Here is a 19,644-nt window from a genome sequence, read left to right as displayed (position 1 = left end):
GACTTCCTCTGTGACAGCTGGTGTTCAGGAAAGCAAGACTTAAAGGAATAATGGGGGGAGTCTGGTGTTTTAATGTTAATTCACAAAGGGCTGCTTTTAGTAACTGAATACTGTCTTACCAAGCCTTGAGGAACTCTTCTCTCCCTGCATAACTAATAACAACTAAATCAATTATGGAGAAATGGAGCCTGGAGGTCTAACAACAGAAGTGTTCTACACGGTTTCACGTATTCTGGCACAGATTGGAAAACAGCTTTCAGAGCAGAGCATCTCCTGTAAATGTGTAGATTACAAATTGATACATTTCAAATGATTCAGCAGAGTCTCCTCTCATGTCAGAGTGAGATTTTTTTTCTAACAAAGTTATAAACAACTTCTTCCTTATACGTGCATTTTTCAGTTTTTCTGCTTCCAAATGTAACGTTAAAGGCTATGCACTTCAATATTGCTGAGAGACAGCTGAGGGAATAAGTGGTTTTTTGCCTTTAACATCTTTCTTACACCCAAGTTATTTTTGGATTCCTACAATATATGAAACCACTAGGATAGAATTCAAAATAACCAAATTCTTTTAACTTAAATTTAGGACTGCACTTACCCAGTGGCATTCAGAGATAATTAACATCAGACTAGAGAATAATAGCTATTCAGCCATTTTCATTTACATTTTTTTTTTAGCAAATACATACTAATATCAAAAGCTCAGAACATTTAAAGTGGTAACCTGCTAATTTCTGGTCTTTATATTTGAATACTGAATGAACATTAAGCAATTCTTTTAAAAAATGAAATGTTCTCAATATTATATTTGCTCCTTTGATATGCCCTATAATTGTCATAAAAATGAAAGGTTTTTACAATGGATGTTTATATATGTTTAATAATATAACTGTTTAATTGTTTTGTTTGCTATAGGAAAAAATAAAAGGAGTGTTGACTAAAACCAGCTAAATATTTGTGATTTACAATGGTGCAATATTGAAATAGTAAATTATGTATTCATAAATCAAAACATTCTTACTTGGATCATAGAATCATAGAATATTAGAGTTGGAAGGGACCTCAGGAGGTCATCTAGTCCAACCCCCTGCTCAAAGCAGGACTAACCCCTGCTATATCATCCCAACCAGGGCTTTGTCAAGCCGCAGCTTAAAAACCTCTAAGGATGGAGATTCCACCACCTCCCTAGGTAACCCATTCCAGTGCTTCACCACCCTCCTAGTAAAAAACTTTTTCCTAATGTCCAACCTAGACCTCCCGCCCTGCAACTTGAGACCGTTGCTCCTTGTTCTGTCATCTGCCACCACCGAGAACAGCCTAGCCCCATCCTCCCTAGAACCCCCTTTCAGGTAGTTAAAGGCCGCTATCAAATCCCCCTCACTCTTCTCTTTTGCAGACTAAACAAGCCCAGTTCCCTCAGCCTCTCCTCATAAGTCCTGTGCTCCAGCCCCCTAATCATTTTGGTTGCCCTCCGCTGGACTCTCTCCAACTTGTCCACATCCTTTTTGTATTGGGGGGCCCAAAACTGGACACAATATTCTAAATGCGGCCTCACCAATGCCGAATAGAGGGGAATAATCACTTCCCGTGACCTGCTAGCAATGCCCCTCCTAATGCAGCCCAATATGCCATTGGCCTTCTTGACAACCAGGGCACACTGCTGACTCATATCCAGCTTTTTATCCACTGTTACCCCCAGGTCCTTTTCTGCAGAGCTGCTGCCCAGCTCGTCGGTCCCCAGTCTATAGCTGTGCATGGGATTCTTTCTTCCTAAGTGGAGGACTCTGCACTTTTCTTTGTTGAACCTCATTAGATTTCTTTTGGCCCAATCCTCCAGTTTGTTTAGGTCACTCTGTATCCTATCCCTACCTTGCAGGGTATCTACCACTCCCCCCAGCTTAGTGTCATCCGCAAACTTGCTGAGGGTTACCCCATCCTCCAGATCATTAATAAAGATGTTGAACAAAACCGGCCCCAGGACCGACCCCTGGGGAACTCCGCTTGTGACCGGTTGCCAGCTAGACATGGAGCCATTGATCACTACTCGTTGAGCCCTATGCTCTAGCCAGTTCACTATCCATTTTATAGTCCATTCATCCAACCCATACTTCTTTAACTTGCTGATAAGAATACTGTGAGAAACCGTATCAAAAGCTTTGCTAAAGTCAAGGTATATCACATCCACCGCCTTCCCCACATCCACAGAGCCAGTCACCTCATCATAGAAAGCTAAAATAAACTGAGGTTATCACATTTTCATGTGGAATCTTGTTTCTGCTGCTATTTGCTGCAGAGACCAATAGGAGGAGATTTAAAAATAAATAAAACAGCTTCTTAAAAACTGGTTAATTCAATCTTTAAATCACTAGCTCAAGCAAATTACTTACAACAGGATACTGTACTCCATTTTTAAAACTACTTTTTAAAGATAGTCCATGTTTGTGCCATTAAAATTGCTGGATTTACAAGTAAAGCACAATGGTTTCTCAGACATTAATCTACAATCCAGGTAGACTTACAGAACTGTTCATTTTTCTGTTTTTTAAAAACAAGAGTTAAAATTTCTACCTCAAATTGTTTAAAAAAAAAAAAAAAAAAAAGAGAGAGAGCGCAGGCAGTAGGCAGCTGTGACTTACAACAGGATTGTAATTCTATCCAGGGAGGTAAGATTGACAAACCATGAGAGTCAAGTGCCAGTGGTTTGTGTAATCATCAGATCTTCAGGATGGATTACAGTCCTGTAATTCAAAACATAGTTGGCTTTTATCTTTGTATAACACCTACATCAGAGTCCAGATTGTGGCTGAGAGTCCTGGGTCAGTGCCTTGCATGAGCTTCAATTTTCCCTTCTCCCACTGCAGGCTTTCCTTTACTCATCCTCAGCCTCCCATGGAGGGCTCCTGCCGCTGCCTCTTTTTTTCCCTCTTCCTCCAACCTACCTACTTGCTGTCTCTAAGCTTTCCCTGGAGAGTTCCTGCACATCACCTCTCCACTGCCGCCTCTGCACTTTCTGCAAACACCCATAGAGGAGGATGAACAAAACATTAGTTCCTAGCCATAGGCAGACCAAGTGCAGACTGTATGCTGCTGTTCACACAGGATGAAATTCTCCCTTCTCCTGGGGCCGGACCAAGGCCTGTGCACCACTTAAATCCCACTTAATCGAGGGTGAGGGGGTGGGGGGTTGTAGAGAGCTTATTCTGCACAGCGATGAAATTGAACCTACCCTCAAAGTTAGTGGCAGTTCTGGGTAAAAACTGATTGATAGTAGAATATGGCCATAAAACTGGCATTATTACAGAGTTTAAATCCAGTGCTCTGGAAATAAATATTGCTGTTGGGCCTAAATGTGGGCTAACATTGAATAGAGCCAATGCTCGCTCACCAGACTACCAGTTTACTGTGTTGTTAACGCTACATGAGTTCACCCTACGTATATAACACACACAGGACCAGAGTGTGAATGCCTTGCTCCCTTTGGTGAGCAATTACTCACATGAGTAGTAGCATTGGGAGAAGGCAGGGCTTTGTCGTTGTTGACTGTGCAGCATGTGTGATCCAAACAAGGCCCACACTGACTATTTATAAATCACAAAGCACCGCAAGAACCAAATGGGCTGTTTTGCAATAGTTGAAGTCACAGCACTTTTCTCACAATGAGACTCAGCCTTGGAGAAGGACAGTTAATCCTCAGATTGTGTTCTTTTGTCTAGCTGTGCATGCTAGCTGGATGACTTTTTGAAGAAATTCCATTTTGATTTAAACCTTGTGGCTTTCATGTTTCATGGCTTCAAATCATTATTGTTAGTTTTTAATTTTAAAAAGTATACGACCACTGTAATAAAAAACACAACTCAAGAGAAATTAAAATATCAGTAATTACTTTATTTGCATGTCATTTTATATTTTGATGTATTAACATTTTAATTTTTTTTTTTACCCAAACTCTCTTTTTGTGGCCTATATCTTCAATTTATCATTCCATTATCTTTATTATTTGTTGTGGGAAATTAAAGGCCACCTTTCCTAATTCAGTTTGAATAAAAAGTGTAATAAAAAGGAAATCATTTACTGCACCTCAGTCACACCTTTCTTTTACTGTGGATAGGAAATATATTCTTCTGCAAATAAAGAGAAAACTTTGTTTATAAAAATGTTGTGAGGTCTATGTGCATTTATTATTCATTCAGTTTACAAATGCTTTTAGTGGAAAAATTCAGTGTCTGACAATTTGCAGGGAAGGAAGGAAGGACGTGTAGATTAGGGGAGTTCTGGGAACATCCCATCTTCTGGAAACGTTTCTGAAAATCCATTCCGCTAGGTGCAATTTGGTGCAACAGCAAATAATATGGATTTTCAGAAGTCTCTTTGCAGGAAAGGGGTAGGAAGGATAATCTGGTGGCTAGGGCACTGTACTGGTCCTTGAGACCTGGGTTCAATTCCCAGTTCAGCTATAGACTTCCTGTGTGATCTAATCACTTAGTTTCTCCAGGCCTCAATTCTCCATCTATAAAATACTTTCCTGCTTCTCAGAGTATTGTGGGAATAAAATTCATTAATGATTGTGAGGCCCTCAGATACCACAGCAATGAAGGGCCAGGTGAGTACCCAGATTGATTATTTTACCTCTGTGCCTTAGTACAAGATCTCTGTAGCAACCAAGTCTCAATTAAGTCCTATTTGAGAATTTAAGTGCGAGTTTAGTAGTACACAGGCTGTCCTGCCCCTCTGAACAGAGGTAAATTTCACCTTGTATGAGCCAGAGTTGCAAGTCATTTCTAGCAGGGCCAGTTTAGCAGGTATCCTGAGGAAGGCAAGAATCCTACCACAGATAAAACCCTCCCACCACCTCTCACATATTCCCACATTTAACAGCCCTCCCCAGTACTCCCTCTTAATTCATAAAGGGCTAAAGTGAGATAGTGTCACAAGAGGGGATTATAAATTCCCCATCAATTTGGTCTCTGAACACGCATACACCAAAGAGAAAAGAAAATGGGAAACAAAAATGTACACAACGAGCAGACTGTGAACAATGTGGAATAGCTGTTGCTCTCTGTATTTAAAATTTACTTTGGAAAATAAAAAGGGGGGAGGGGGAGAAGGTAAAGCAGCCTGAGGATGGTGCACATATATCCTCATATTTTTGTTCTCAATCAATTAGCTAATCCCATTTTTTTCTAAGGCTTGACGCTTCGGTCTTTTACTTTCCTATCATTACTTATTAAATCAAGATAAGCACCTCTTTTCTAGAGAGGATGGAGAAGGCAGTTATATAATGGCTCCCAGATATGAAACAGTGCTTGAGAGAGCTTCAGGGTGGGATTAGAATAATCTTTATGTATCCTCTTAGTTTACTATCCTATTAAAAGTGAGACTGGGACCAAGAGATTTTTAGTTTCAAAGATTTTATATGCTACAAAGAAGCTCTAAAAAAAAAAAATGTATACACAGATTTTTTTCTGAACTGTCAAGGAGGATAATAAAATTTCTAGGGATAAAAACTGAGGGATGCAGACTATATCTTCTGCATCTGAACACCAGCCCAACCAAAAGCCATGATAAAGCCTCTCTCTCACTTTTAACTCTCTAATGGGGGCCTAAATGTGAATCCTTGTTAAGCCGCAGCCAAGGCTTTCCTGAGCAAGGGGGAGTCTATGCACTGCATACTTAGCCCAGGCTCTGACTCACATTTAAGCCCAAATCCCACTTCCATCCACACACTAATTAGTCTAATTTAGGTCAACAAGCACTGCTTCATATCCGCAGCGCTCAGGTCCTACCATCTGCTGGAAGAGGGGATGAGGGGTCAACACAGTGAAAGCCTGTGTCCTGCTGTAATTCAGGTCGTTTTGCAGGTCCCTGTCATTTTGCAATGTGGTTGCAGCTCAAGCCACAGGTCTGAGTCACAAGGTCTGCATAATGCAATAAGGATGCTTTACCACAGCTGTGAGACCCTGGTTCAGCAGTTGTAAACCCAGGTTTACAATGAAGCATGGGCTTGGAAACACCCAATCCACAGGCCTGGCTTCCACAGACCTGGCTTTACAATGCATTGTAGACATACCCTATGTCAGTGGTTCCCAACTTTTTTGGCTCGAGGGCCACAAATATAATTTTTACAGCCCTGAAGGGCCACCAGTCTCTGCCAGCCACTTCCCTTCCCCCCTACTGCAGTCAGAGGGAAGGAGTTCAGCGAGGAGGATCTCCCGTCCCCCTGACTGCAGCAGGGGTCCCTGGTGCTCCACCAGGGTCCCTAGGCAGAATCTCCCTTCTGCAGCCAGGGGGACGGGAGATCAGTGCTCCCCTCCCTCTGGCTCCAGCAGGGATCCAGCGCCTAGGGACCCAGGTGGAGCGCTTTGCTCTCTGTTGGAGCCGGGGAAGGGGAGTGCTGATCTCCTGTCCCCTTGGCTTCAGCAAGGAGCCTGCACCAGCACCGCGCACCGCCTGGGTACTTAGGCAACAGTTCCCTTCTGCAGCCAGCGAGAGGGGAGCCATGGGCAACTCTGAAAGACCCCTGCAGGCCACTTTTGTCTGAGAATGCGCTTTATTCAGTCACAATCCTGTGGGAAGGGCAATTCAGGAGACAATAGGATCAGGGTACTAAGAGATGAGACACAGGTAAAGCCACTAAAAAACTCACTACATCATTAGGACAGGTGCTATTGCCAGTGAAGATGAACCAATAGCTTGTAACAACAACAACAACAAAAGAAGCAATGCAAGAGTGCAGAGAGATAATACGAAAATAACACAGGCACAGCTTGGAGTCGCATGATGGATCTTGCTGGAGAAATGGAAAATTAAAAAGACCTTTGCACAATGGCAATCCAATATACAATGCAAAGAAAACAATCTCTGATTTATTACTATTCAGAAAATGAGAGTCTGAAATGCCAAGGGGGAATCCCTTGTAATTGTCTCACCAAATGGGCATTTGAGGGCAAGCTGATCAGCTCACAATTACATTAGAGTTAATGCTAACTTCCAGTAGCTCTAAAACCAAAAACAACCCTTCAGCACTGAGAGAAGCAGTGCAGCTCAGATGGATTCCTCTTATTTCCCTCCCCTGTGGACTATGAATTCTTACATCTTCAGGGCATCTCTGCCAGCACCACCAGCTCAGAACAAGTGCGTTGGTGAAACTTTTCAGATTGTTAGTGGGTATCTAAGAGGGTCTCTTCTCAGATGCCCTTTCCAGTCACTGGTGTATGCAAGTCTCAGAATTCTAGAAGATCAGGGCTGGCCTCAACAAATGTGCAAGTAACTATTTGGGCTTAAGTGCAGCTCTGACAACTCAAGGCCTGAGTATCAGGTGTACATAACCAGCCTTTCCCTGTTTTTGCTCGGGATCACTGTCAGGCTATGCAGCCTATAATGACCCAGGTCATCCCATTTACCCTTTTTTCACATTAGATTTTTCCAGTCCTCTGGAACTTCCCCAGTGTTCCAAGAGTTGTTACAAAACACTCCTTTTCTAGGGTTTTGCTTGAATTGGTATTTCCTATGTGTTTATTAAGCATCTCTTTCAGACCCAGTCTTATCATTTACACAACACTAACCAAGATCAGGGCCTAAGACCTGCTCTACACTGTCGGCGGCCGGTGACAGAAGATACGCCAGCTACATAGCATAGCTGGCGTATCTCCCGCTGACTTACTAACTTTCCTGTCAATGCAGCGCAGTGGAGATGCTGTAGTAAGTGAGTCACCCTCCAGTTGATGCAGCCTTACACTTTTCATGGGGGTGAATTCACGTCGTCGATTGGAGAGCACTTCCAGGATCGATTGAGCGGGTCTCCACTGCTCGCTCATTTGATCCCGCAGCATCGATGGCACAGCCCCGGCAGTGTAGACATACCCTAAACTGCAGCAAGGGAAAGAAGATCAATAGAGAGGGAAAGTGCTGAATTTGGATTCTTCTGCTTCTGTCCTGCTACCAGATGGGGACTTTGGCTCATGATTTGCTTCTTTGCTCTTCTGTTGCTCAGGAGCCATGGTAGATTACCCCTTTAACATGAGCTCCCAGTGCAGTGTCGTAGCTAAGAGGGTGAACATGATCTTTGGCTATATAGGCATGGGAATATCAAGTCAGAGGTGTTGTTACCACTGTTGCTTTGTATACAGCAGTAGTGAGACCATTACTGAATGCTGCAATCTGTTCTGGTGCCCACACTTCAAAAAAACATGTTGAAAAATTGGAAAGATTCAGAGAAGAACTATAAGAATGATTCAAGGTCTGGAAAATATACCTTATATTGAGAGACTTGAATTTAGTTTATTCAAGAGACAATTAAGAGGTAACTTGATCATGGTCTACAAGTACCTGCATGAAGAAGGGATTTCTGAAAGTAGATGGCTCTTTAATCCAGTGGAGCACAGCATAACAAGAGTCAAAGGTTGGAAGCTGAAGCTAGACCAATTCAGACTAGAAATAATGTTCAAAATTTTAACAGTGAGGGTGACTAACCGTTGTAACAGTTTACATAGGGATGGGGTGGTTTCTTCATTGCTAGCAGTCTTTAAATCAAGAATGGAGATCTTTCTAAAAGATCAGCTTTCCTGAGGAAAGCAACAAAAACAATGAAAGATTTAGAAAACCTGAGCTATGAGGGAAGCTTAAAAACTGGGCATGTTTAGTCTTGATAACAGTCTTCAAATATGCTATAAAAGAGGGCTGTGACCAATTGTTCTCCTAGGACAAGTAATAATGGGCTTAATCTGCAGCAAAGGAGATTAAGTTAGATATTAGGAAAAACTTTCTAAGTATATGGTTAAGTACTGGAACAGATTCGCTCAGGAGATGGAATCCCAGTCATTGGAGGTTTTTAGGAACAGGTTAGACGAACACCCGTTGGGAATGGTCTAGGTTTACTTGGTCCTGCCTCATCTCAATGGGCTGGACCATTGACATCTCAGGATCCCTTCCAGCTCTACATTTCTATGATTTCAAGGCTCTAGTTCAATGAGAAATAATGGGTTCAATGTAGAAATTATTGCAAAGGTTCTATGGACTGTGTTATACACAAGGACAGATTAGATGATAATAACGGTCCCTTCTGGCCTTAAAATCTGTGTATTATGATTAACAAGGAAATGGACAATCACAAGGAAAAGCAACACTTTACAACAGCTCTAAATGCTCTCTAGAGGTTTATACTATTGCTAGAATTCAGCTCTAAAGGGCAGCTGGATTCAGGCAAGTGAAACTGAACATTAAGGAGGGGTTTGACTGCCAATCTTCCCTGAAATGTAGAGATTGAAACTATTAGAGAATATAGCTCCATTCAGAAACCTGACCAACCGGGCAGAAGCTGACAAAGAAACACTAACTAATGCACACATTCCATAGACAGCAGGCAGGGCAGACTTCAGAGATCCTCGGTCTGTGTTACCACAGTGGGCTGTCTGGGAATATTCATGGCCTTCAGGGAATGACATGCAGCTGTGACAGCCATACAAAGGACTGAGAGATTGAAAAGACAGTCTCCTATTTGTAGCTCACTAAGGGCTTCTTAACATCAATCTCTTCCATCTCTGTCTAAACCACCTGTGTCATCTGCCACAAACGGCTTGGGCCATTACAGCCTCAGTTGGGAAAGCCCCAGCCTGGGAGGCATTAGCAGGGAATTTAATCTGAGTGGAAAGATCTCTCTCTGCGGAGCATTATGCCTTATGCCAGCTTGTCTCCTGTGAAAGTGTGACTGAATAGGACTATACAAACTGAGAGAGGTGGTGAGAGGAATAACCGAGTTTATCAGGAGTAAACTGATGAATTCAACTGGGCTTTATGGAAATTGCACTAATTGACTATGGAGGGAGAATTCCACAGCCACTTGGTTCCACAGAAACTCTGAACAGAAGTAGGGTATTAACTTTCAGGCATGACATCATCAGAACTAAAAACACTCATTGGCTAGTTTATCCTGTGGGCAGGCCCTGATTCTGAGTTGCGCAGCCCAGCAGTGGGAGGACAGAGATGGCTGCACACAGTCTTTGTGCTCTGGATTTCTGGGGCTCCCAAAAAAGAGGAGGCTCAGACCCCAGCATAAGGTAGAACAACCCTAGGGTGTGCTCCAATTTGCACCTTGTCTGCAAGAGTCTCTAAAGGACCACTTGGCAGCCCAGAATAGCCAAAACACAGTGCACTCTGGCCATAGCCCTTGCTCCCCCAACACGTCCCCACCAACTACCAGCAAGTGTCTACGCTAGAGACTAGGGGGTGCAGCAGGGGGCCATTCCACCAGCCATATACCACATGGGAACAGCCTGCTCTCTTCTGGGACAATTCACCAGTGAGGCAGTCCAACTGCTGTCCACCACAGAAGCCATATAAAGGAGCCTGAACACAGTCCTTTACAGAAGTTATTGTTTCTAGCTGGTTGTAGAAGCTGCTAGCTTTTCAAACTTGACTCTTCCATGGGTGACAAAAACGAGACATGGCAAATGAAACTAAATTATAAAAGAGGAAAAAGAAAGAATCAATAACCAGTGCTTTATATATATATGAAGTTACCTCCCTAACAAGAGGATGGGATGCAAGAGTTAGCAGTTTGCTGTATAACTGATGGATACATACACCCATGCTACCCTAGAAATAATATATGTTACACACTGTTTTTGACTGAAATGTTAAATCTCTCTCTCTCTCTCTCTCACACACACACACACACACACACACACACACACACACACACACACACTTTTTCTATTCATCCCCATTTGGCTCTTTTGTCAACCCCAATAAATTCACAATATTGCAAAAAACAAAACCAAGCCATCACTTACACAAAACACAACTGATTTCTGCTACTGCCACTCCTCAGTTAACATTGCTTTTAAAAAATCTCAGCCTTTTTGGAGTAACCTGTTGATACTGGACACTGTGATCAGTGTGGATACCAGTGAGACACAGTACGCCTGATTTGCAGTTCAATAAGGTTTAATGTGCAAGGTTTTCTATAAATATACTAGTTAGATACAAAGATACCCTAAAATTAACTATAATATATCATACTCACTAAGCCTGGAGAGCTAAGCAATCACTCAGAAGGCTGTATACAGGAACGGCTTTCTTCAGGGGCCCCAGCAGGAGTCAGTGGATCCTCTGGACCAACCAGCAGCACCTCACATGAGTCAGGTGTTGATGGAGCGCCCCCCTTTTTCTAAGTGGTGGCTTCTTATACCCTTCCATAAGCAACCTTCACCTAATTTCTCTCTCATTATCATATATACCAATTACCTACATTGGGTTTCCACTCTTAACTACATTCCATTCTCACCATGACAACTGGGGTCGTCAAAACAACATCTGGTGATAGGAGGGGTGGAGTAAAAGTATGACTCTTGGCAATGAAACAGTATACCCCAGACGTTCAAGAATAACTTCTTGTTCCCGTCACTGTGCAGCTGCAAGCATACATGTTGTGTATTTCGTCTTGTTATGTGCTGTGGTATGCAGAAACTGAGACATCTACAAGGTTACTCGGTAGTCCTATTCATCTCTGCCAACCGGAAAATGTCATGACACGGGTCAGAATAGCCAAGCAAGCAACTGAAGCTATGCTAGGTCTGTAGGACAGTGGTCAAGCAACTCAAATTGTACTGGGCCTCCAACAGAACCCACCTTTTTTCCCATTTGGTTTTGCTGGGAATTTGTCTTTATTTTCAGAAAGAAAAAGTAGTGATCCATATTATGAGTTCAGCTACCATCATCAATTGGTCTATGTTTCCATAATATGCTGGAGTGATAACGGTGCTGGTCCTTTCTCCCATCATCAGTAATTTGGAAAGTTAATAGGTAGGTCTAGTGCCAGCCACGTCCCAATCAGACCACTGCATCTCTCCTGGATGATTTGAAAAGATAAATTGTGTGCCCAGGTTGGGGTAGGCAGATGGCTAGGGCTAACAAAAGGGAAGACATTTGCATCTGCTCACATTGGGCTCAATCTGATGCCCAATGAAGACAAAGGGAGTCTTTCCATTGACTTCAACGAGAGATTAAGCCCTATTATTGGTTCAGATTCTTGAGTACCTGAAACTCCTGAAGCCAAAGCCTGCAACAAGAGCCAGCAGTATGGACCCTGCACCTGTGAGGATGTGTGCTACCAAATCTAGTTGTGGGATGGGACCTGATTGACTGAACCTGTGGGTCGATGGACCTCTGGGGTCTGCACAACCAACAGTATGACTTGCCTGCAAGAACATGTAAGAGGATGATATGATTTGGGAGGGAAAATTCTTCTTTTGCATAGATGTTTGAAATAATTGCTTCAAGCAAGAAGAAAAAATTGTGAAAAGAGATAAAAGCTACACAAATTGAACTGTCAGTGCTGGGGGAATAAGGCAAAAAATTAACATTCATGCCAATTTTGAAAGAGTCTTTGCTTCAATGATGTTTGCTTTCCAGGAGCATGTGAGTGGTGCTGGGACAAATGTTTACACAGCATATTTCAAAATGAATTTCAGTATCTCTCGATCTGTAGTGTTTATATGGCCCCATTACCATAGTATCTGAGCGTTTCTCAGTCTCTAATTCAATAATCCTCCTAACACCCCAATGAGTGCTATTATCCTCATTTTACAGATGGACAATTGTGGTAGAGAGACTTACTGCTTGTCCAAATGAACAATTAGTTCGAGGCGAGATGGATCGTAAATCTTCCCCGCACTAGCCTGCTGCACATTAACTGTGGGTGTGCACCCAATTAACATGCATTCACAATTCATTAGAGCACTTTGAACTAATCCCATTTCAAAGATGCTCTACCAAACTGTTAGTATGCATCAGCAGAGTACACATGGACAGTTAGACAGTGGAAGGCTAGTGCAGGGCTGATTTACACCCCAGCTTGCCACAAACAAATTGCTCATGTAGACAAGCCCCAAGTGACGTTTTCAAGGTCACACAGGAACACTCTGGCAGAGCAGGGAATTAAATTCTGTTGTCTCAAGTATCCGGTGGAATCTCTTTCATCTCTAGTACTCACCTGCTTCCACACACCTAATCAGGGAACAGAAACAATATCATGTGACTTATCTGACCAATCACATCTTAGGGCTTGTCTACACAGAGAGTTAGTGAGTGGCAAGCCAGGATGTGAATCTTCAGCACAGCAGCTTGCTGTGCATTAACTCACTTGTGCCGACACTTGTGGCTGATAGAGATGATGCTTGCCTATGTTGTATAGAAATGTGTTGAAATGTAAGTATGCTCAAAATCTATTTCCTAAAAATAGGCTTGACAATAATCAGGCCAGGCCTGGTAAAATATGAGAGAAGTAAAGAGAGACAGCTCAGAGGCACGTTAGAGATAAATTAGGGCATAATCCCAGTTCATGTTGTAAATATGTTTTGGGACTAATTAGTTTTTACAAGCGTTTTAGATAAAATGTTAATGTGTTGGAAAATGCTTTCTATATTGATAGTTATTGGTATGGCATTTACACTGATGTTAATTAAAGATGAATTTAGTATTAAATAGCCAATGAGGAAGTAGAAGGCATTTTAATTACGGTAGCAGAAATGTAGATATGTTAAAAGGCAGACTTAATGCCCATTAATTATAGTGTTATTGTAAATGATTATAAAAGGAGTAGCACCCTAATTTTAGATTAGGCAAACCCATCCACCATAAAGGTACCAGTAGAGAAAGGATTACTTCTATAGAGGGACTGGTCAACCCATAATACATCACAGTAGCAGTGCAGTTTATGGTTATGTTGTAATGCCTATTTGCTTTAAATAACTATGTTATTTTACATCAAGTCTTTAATTTTATACTCATTCACAGTCCTCCCACTAAAATAAATTACCTGTAACCACTCTGGAGGCTGAAACCTTAAAGAACTCAGCTGGGTTCTATTCCTTATCTTTAAAGTAATAATTAGGAACATCATAAATCAAAAGTTACATGTTACAACAGCAGAGTGAAAGTCCTACAGTGTGATTTCGTGTACTGTGCTGTAGCAGTGTCCGCATGGCAAGTTACAGTGTGGCAAGTTGGTGCTTCGTAGATTCACACCCTGGCTTGCTGCATACTAACTCATCGTGTAGACAGGCCCTAAGCCACTAAACTCAAATGTAGACTATTTACACTCAATGCATAGACACATTTATAAAAAAATGGTTGAATACATTTGAAGAACAAATGATTTGGAAAAGATTGTGATCTGCTCACAGATGTGCCATGCTTCAATACGGATAAATTGATCATTGTGAATTATTGACTCAGGTCTGATCTACTAGATATCGTTAATTTCCTCTGTGTGAGAGACAGCGTATCTTAAATTCTAAAGAGAAGAGCAACCCAGAATCGTACCAACACATGCACAGCTGTGTCCTGCACTTGTCAGAGTGGTCATTGTTTGATCGATCTGCTACTGGCTGTTTTCATTAAAGGAGAATGAAAAGGTCGAAGGAACACACAGTTTTGTACTGAAGTATGTGGCTTGTCGTTTTTTTATTTTTCACAATGAACTGTACTGACTGCAACTGGTGTCTCTGCATTAATCCTGCTGTAGATAAGAAATGTCTCCCTTTCCCATGGTCTGCCTTGCACCCTTCCATTGCATGTATACTCTACATGTATTGAACTTAGGGCACTACTTGACACTTTACCTTCTGCACTGCCAGTGACATGCCCTGATATATAGTTGCTGCAGCTCTGCATTAATACTCCTTGGTTATGACAATACAGTACGCAGGGATCAGAAAGGCATCATTAGCCTTCCTGTGTTGTCTGTATGGTATATGCTGCTTGTTATCATGAATTTGAGATGTAGTATTGATTGGATCTCCTAGAATGTCATTGCTTAATAACCCCCATTAAATATAAAGTAGAACTTATGTAGTGGAAGAAATGGAGGACTGATATTGTCTCCTGCAAGACAAATTAATCATTGTTGTATTTCTAATTAATGTCAACTCCTCTGCAATTTTAATTCACAAAAGAATCTAGTTTTTTAGAGTGATCTCAACAGAAGACATATCGGGGGGTGGAAAGGCAATTGTTCAGAGATTTCTTTAGTTATTTTCCTTGTAAACTGGAAACAGTGTCTGCTTACCTCTAGCAAAAAATGGGGGAAGGCTTTAGATTTTGCTTCTAAGGCTATTAATGGTTACTGAGCCATTTGTTATAGGAGGTGATTTTCAACTCTAGAGAATAAGAGCAAAATCAATAGAAAAAAAGAAAACAGTCATGACCTTCTCTTATGTATGGTCCTCCTAAGCTATCTAAAGAATTAGCTGACATCTCATGCACAAATATTTCAGTAGCCCTCTTGGTTCATATCCTCACCTATTCTGTGCCTTAGAGATGAAATTCACTCCTGGACAGAGGGCCAGCAAAAGGCATATGCACCACTCAAAGCCAGCAAAGGCCTTCAATATAAAACTTACACATCTTTAGTGGTGCACTGGCCTTTGAGTACAGGGCTGAATTTCATTCTAGGATTAGGAATTTAAAATATTCTCATGTTGTTAGTTAATTTTCTATATACATCATTTTGATTCTGCTTTTCAATCTCTGTAAGTAGCACCATCCCTCTGCTATATGCCCAAGCAAGGTCCTGCTATAACTGATTGGCACATCAGGTACAAAATTCGCTGGGTTGCAACATCTCTCAAACCTCAGGACTGCACACACACCAATTGCATCAGTGAGGAAAGCACAGAGCCCAGATACTACAGAGCTGGTTTCTTTTGGTCAATGTTTATTGAAAATCTGATATTCTGAGGGGAAGGAAGGAATCACATAAGAATTTGAACTATTGCTGAAGTTACTTTAATTCACTTGCATACCATATGATTTATGCCTTTTGTTGAAGATAGAGGACACTGGAGTAGATGGAGTTCTGGTCTTTAAAAGAGTGGCATGTCTTTGGTTCAAAGAAGACTGTTATTGTAGAAAAATAAGCAATGCTAAAAAAAATATTCAACACTTTGAACAACTAGGCAATCACATCGTTCCAAGATAACTTTTTCACATGCAGAGAATGGGTTTTAATGGTTAGAGCAAGAGAGTCAAAGTCAAGGCTATCTTGATTCTATTTCTGGCTTTACAACAGAATTACCAAATGACTGAGGACAAGCCACTACATTTTTTATGTGCCTTAGTTTACCCATCTTGAAAATCACTATAACAGCTAACCCACAGGGAGGCTGGGAGGCTTAAATGATGTTAAAGGTCTTTATCATTTTTGGCAGGAAGGAGTTTTGTTAGTACATTCTAGTATTCATCATAGCACTCATTTTTACAAACGCAAACATTGGGCTTGTCCTAATAGGACAACAGAGGCTCTGGCCCCTGTAGCCTGCTGTGTAATTCCAAACAGTCTGTCCATCTATCTAAAGATTTTTATACTGCAGTCCATCGCCATATTATCTGAGCAAAACTGAGTCCTGGGCTCTCTAACAGTTCTAAAATGCCCTTTTAGTCAGGCCAAGTGAGTTGCACTGAGTTGTCTGTTCAGCCTCTTTTTAACTAGTACTACAATTTAATCCGAGTACCTTTCTTTCTTTCTGCCAATGGGCTGTTGGTATATACATATCCCTGGCCTACGTATGGCACTCATTTTGCAACTATGCATTATGCACCTGATACAGACATAGGATAACTATCTGTTGGGCTACTTCTTTGAAAGTCTCTCTCTCTGATCTGAGGCACCATGTTGTTTTTGAAAGAGCCCGTGATAGGACACGTAGGCATCCTCTACAGGCTGGCAGGGAAGAGGTTAATCACGGGTGCCTGCCCTGAGTTCAGGACATTGCAAGGAAGCTCCAGGCTGGGCCAGCTACATGTAATGAATAAATTACTCCCCCCACCCAGCACTCGCTAAAGAGGAGTGTGCTGTAGGCAGGTGGGAGCTGCACCTGACATTGACTAGAGAAATTCTGGTATGGCAGGAGTTAGCATCCATCAGAGGCAAAGAAGTCAGCTCACTCTCCCCTTCAATGTAATGGCAGAATTGTAATAAGGGGCTCCTGGGAATCCCTTCCAAGACATCACTGGGTGGCGGGGGGAGGAAAAGAGAGAGAAAAGACAGTTTTATTCTCATCCAAAGGACCACAGATCCCCCTAACAGTGCAGTATTTCTTCTCCGGGACTGCAGTTCAGTGTCAGCAACAGACAGAAATCCAAACTCTAGTGTAAAACTTGAACCCATGCCCTGGCCAAGAGGTGATTGTGCTACCTGTTGAATCACACTAACATGCAATGCCTTTTGGAGGAGGAGTGTATAACTGTTATTACAGCTGATATGCAGGAATGTAAGAACTCCCTTCAAGCAGAACCCAGGCTGAGTGTAAAATGCACAGAATTCCAGCAGGTGCCATTCGCATCAATTAGTTCAGAAATTGGGTCAGCCTTCCTGCTGCCTTACTCACTTGCTGATTGCCTAAAGCTGGCTTCCTGCTAATCATACCATCTGCTGACTCCGTTCTGCTACCCTGTCCATTTCTTTAGAATTTTCCTTGCCAGATCTGCCATTTTCCCCACTAAGAGACTTAAAACTGGGTTGTTTACACCTGAGAGCTTTGAATTGAATGGAGGAGAGGATGTCAATATTCAGACTAATAAATGAAAATAGAGCATAAGCTTCATAGGTTTTAGGAACCCTGCCAAAGAAGGGAATTGCTTTTTACCATGCCCCTGACAGCACACGTACGAGTGCACACATGCACACAGCAGTGGTGCCAATTCAGATATTTATTGGGTGGGGGGACGGGGGGAAATCCGATCCCCACCGTCTCTGGCAGGGATCCTTTTCCAGTCCTCACTCATCCCCCACCCTTCTTGCAGTGACCCTCCTCAATCAGGGAGTCTCCGTTTTCTCACCCACACAAGTTCATGAGTCGGTGCCACAAGAGTCACATTCTTGGCAGACTCCCGTGTGCTCCCTCGTACAGGAACAGACTCCAGATGCACCAGGTCACACCACCATTCCTCATGTGGATGCAGGGGTGGCCAGGCCAAATTTGAGTGGTGTTGCAAACCCCATGCACTAGGTCACAATGCCTCTCACTGAAATTCAGACTGGCCGCCCCTCTGTCTGTACAGAGGAATGGCCAGGTCAATATTTCCTTGGAATGGCAATTACATAGCCAGAGCAACACTCTGGTCCACTCTAGCAGCAGCAGTACTGATTTAGCATGGGACCACTGCTTAAAAGTGGTCAGGCCATGGCCCCTCAGATCTATGGCTTATGGAACTCTGAACAAGCACGATCACCTCAGAAGGGGGGAGGCATTTGTCCCCCAACCCGCCTTAATTGCTGCCACTGAGACACACGCCAACAAAACATACATCAGAATCATCCATCCTCCCAAAAAAGTCTGGTAAACGTAAAGTCCCGTCAGCCAAAAAAAGTGGCAAACGCATAGAGCAAATTTCAAAGTTTTATCTATCTTGTGATTTGCCAAATCCTGGCCCCTATCTTTAATTTGCAACATCCAGTAATCGTTCAAAACTCCATGGACACCATGGCCTGGAAGATCACCTTAGATCTGGGATGGTCCCCAGTGTAAGGCTTCTGGTCTGATGGGATAACATTGATTTAAGAATTATTTCCACGATATGTCCCCCAAATTCCTCTCCCTGTCGTGTATGGGTAGCTCCTGATTGCTGAAATTAAACAAAGATGGATGCCTGCTTAGAATTCTTGTGCCTGCAGCTAGTAAAAGGATTTCAGCACTATGGCTGCACAAACAAATGTCATCTAGAAAAATGTGGGCTCCCAGAATAAAAGAATTAAGAGAAATGAAGCAATTTACTACCTCTAATAGAGTAACAACTGAGCTATTTGAGGCAAGATGGGCCAAATGGGATGAACTGATTAAAAACTAACATTTTTAATAATAGATTCATTTACTGTAACTCAGACCCTATAGTGCCTCAACTCTGTTATAGTCCCATATCTGTCACCTTCTCCTTTGATATTTATGTAGGAATAAATTTGTTTATCACTAATAAAAATTAAGAACTAAAATGTCATTTGTAACTGAAATAGGCAACATGGAAATAAGAAAGGCACTGTTCCCAGCTTCAGACAGTTTTGGAACTCACTCCTTATAAGGAGTGAATCAAAACATGGCTGTACGGATTCAGCCCAGACACTACAAAAGTTCTGCAAATTGCCCAGGAGTCCAACACTCTTTTAATCTTAGTAGACTGCAGATGTCAGGCAAGACTTTTCAAAGAATGCAATTTAGTCTGGTTGATTTCACAGATCCCTTGATGCGAGTTCTCACAAGACCCTGGGGTCCACCATGCTTTTAAAGTGATGGCACTGTAGTTATTGCATTGGCTGAAGAAAATAATACCTGAGATTTATATAGTGCCTTTCATCTTGAAAGGCTGAGTATATTTCACTCCCCACTGAAATGGAGTCACCTCTTGGTTGGAAGAATGGGAGTTGTTCTATGGTAGTGATAATACACATTAGTTTTTAAAGGAGAAGTGAAGAATATAGTCCCCATTGGTAACAACATGGAATGGGATGGACTAAGACAGGCAGAAAGTTATCCATGCTGGAATGTGGTTAGGAAAGACAAAGTAAAACCTTTCCCATAAACACAAGAAATACATACACACACACACACACCTTTCTCTCACCAACACTTACAGGAAAGAGGGGCCATGTATTGC

General features: G+C 42.1%; 1 protein-coding gene across 1 annotated transcript in view; it reads left to right on the top strand.

Annotated features, from left to right (window-relative positions):
- Nucleotides 1-1,139, top strand: part of DISC1 (DISC1 scaffold protein) — a 311,403-nt gene extending 310,264 nt beyond the window's left edge. The window contains 1 exon segment of the mRNA XM_067535895.1: nt 2-1,139. Coding sequence (XP_067391996.1) covers nt 2-43 — 42 coding nt within the window. The 3' untranslated portion in view covers nt 44-1,139.
- Nucleotides 1,140-19,644: the final 18,505 nt, after the last annotated feature.

The sequence above is a fragment of the Emydura macquarii genome, unplaced genomic scaffold (genome assembly GCF_026122565.2).
Source record: "Emydura macquarii macquarii isolate MOO-44397 ecotype Brisbane River unplaced genomic scaffold, CSIRO-AGI_Emac_v2 contig_3517, whole genome shotgun sequence".
Taxonomy (NCBI): domain Eukaryota; kingdom Metazoa; phylum Chordata; order Testudines; family Chelidae; genus Emydura; species Emydura macquarii.
The sequence above is the reverse complement of the archived record's forward strand: the minus strand, read 5'-3'. Positions and strand labels throughout refer to the sequence as shown.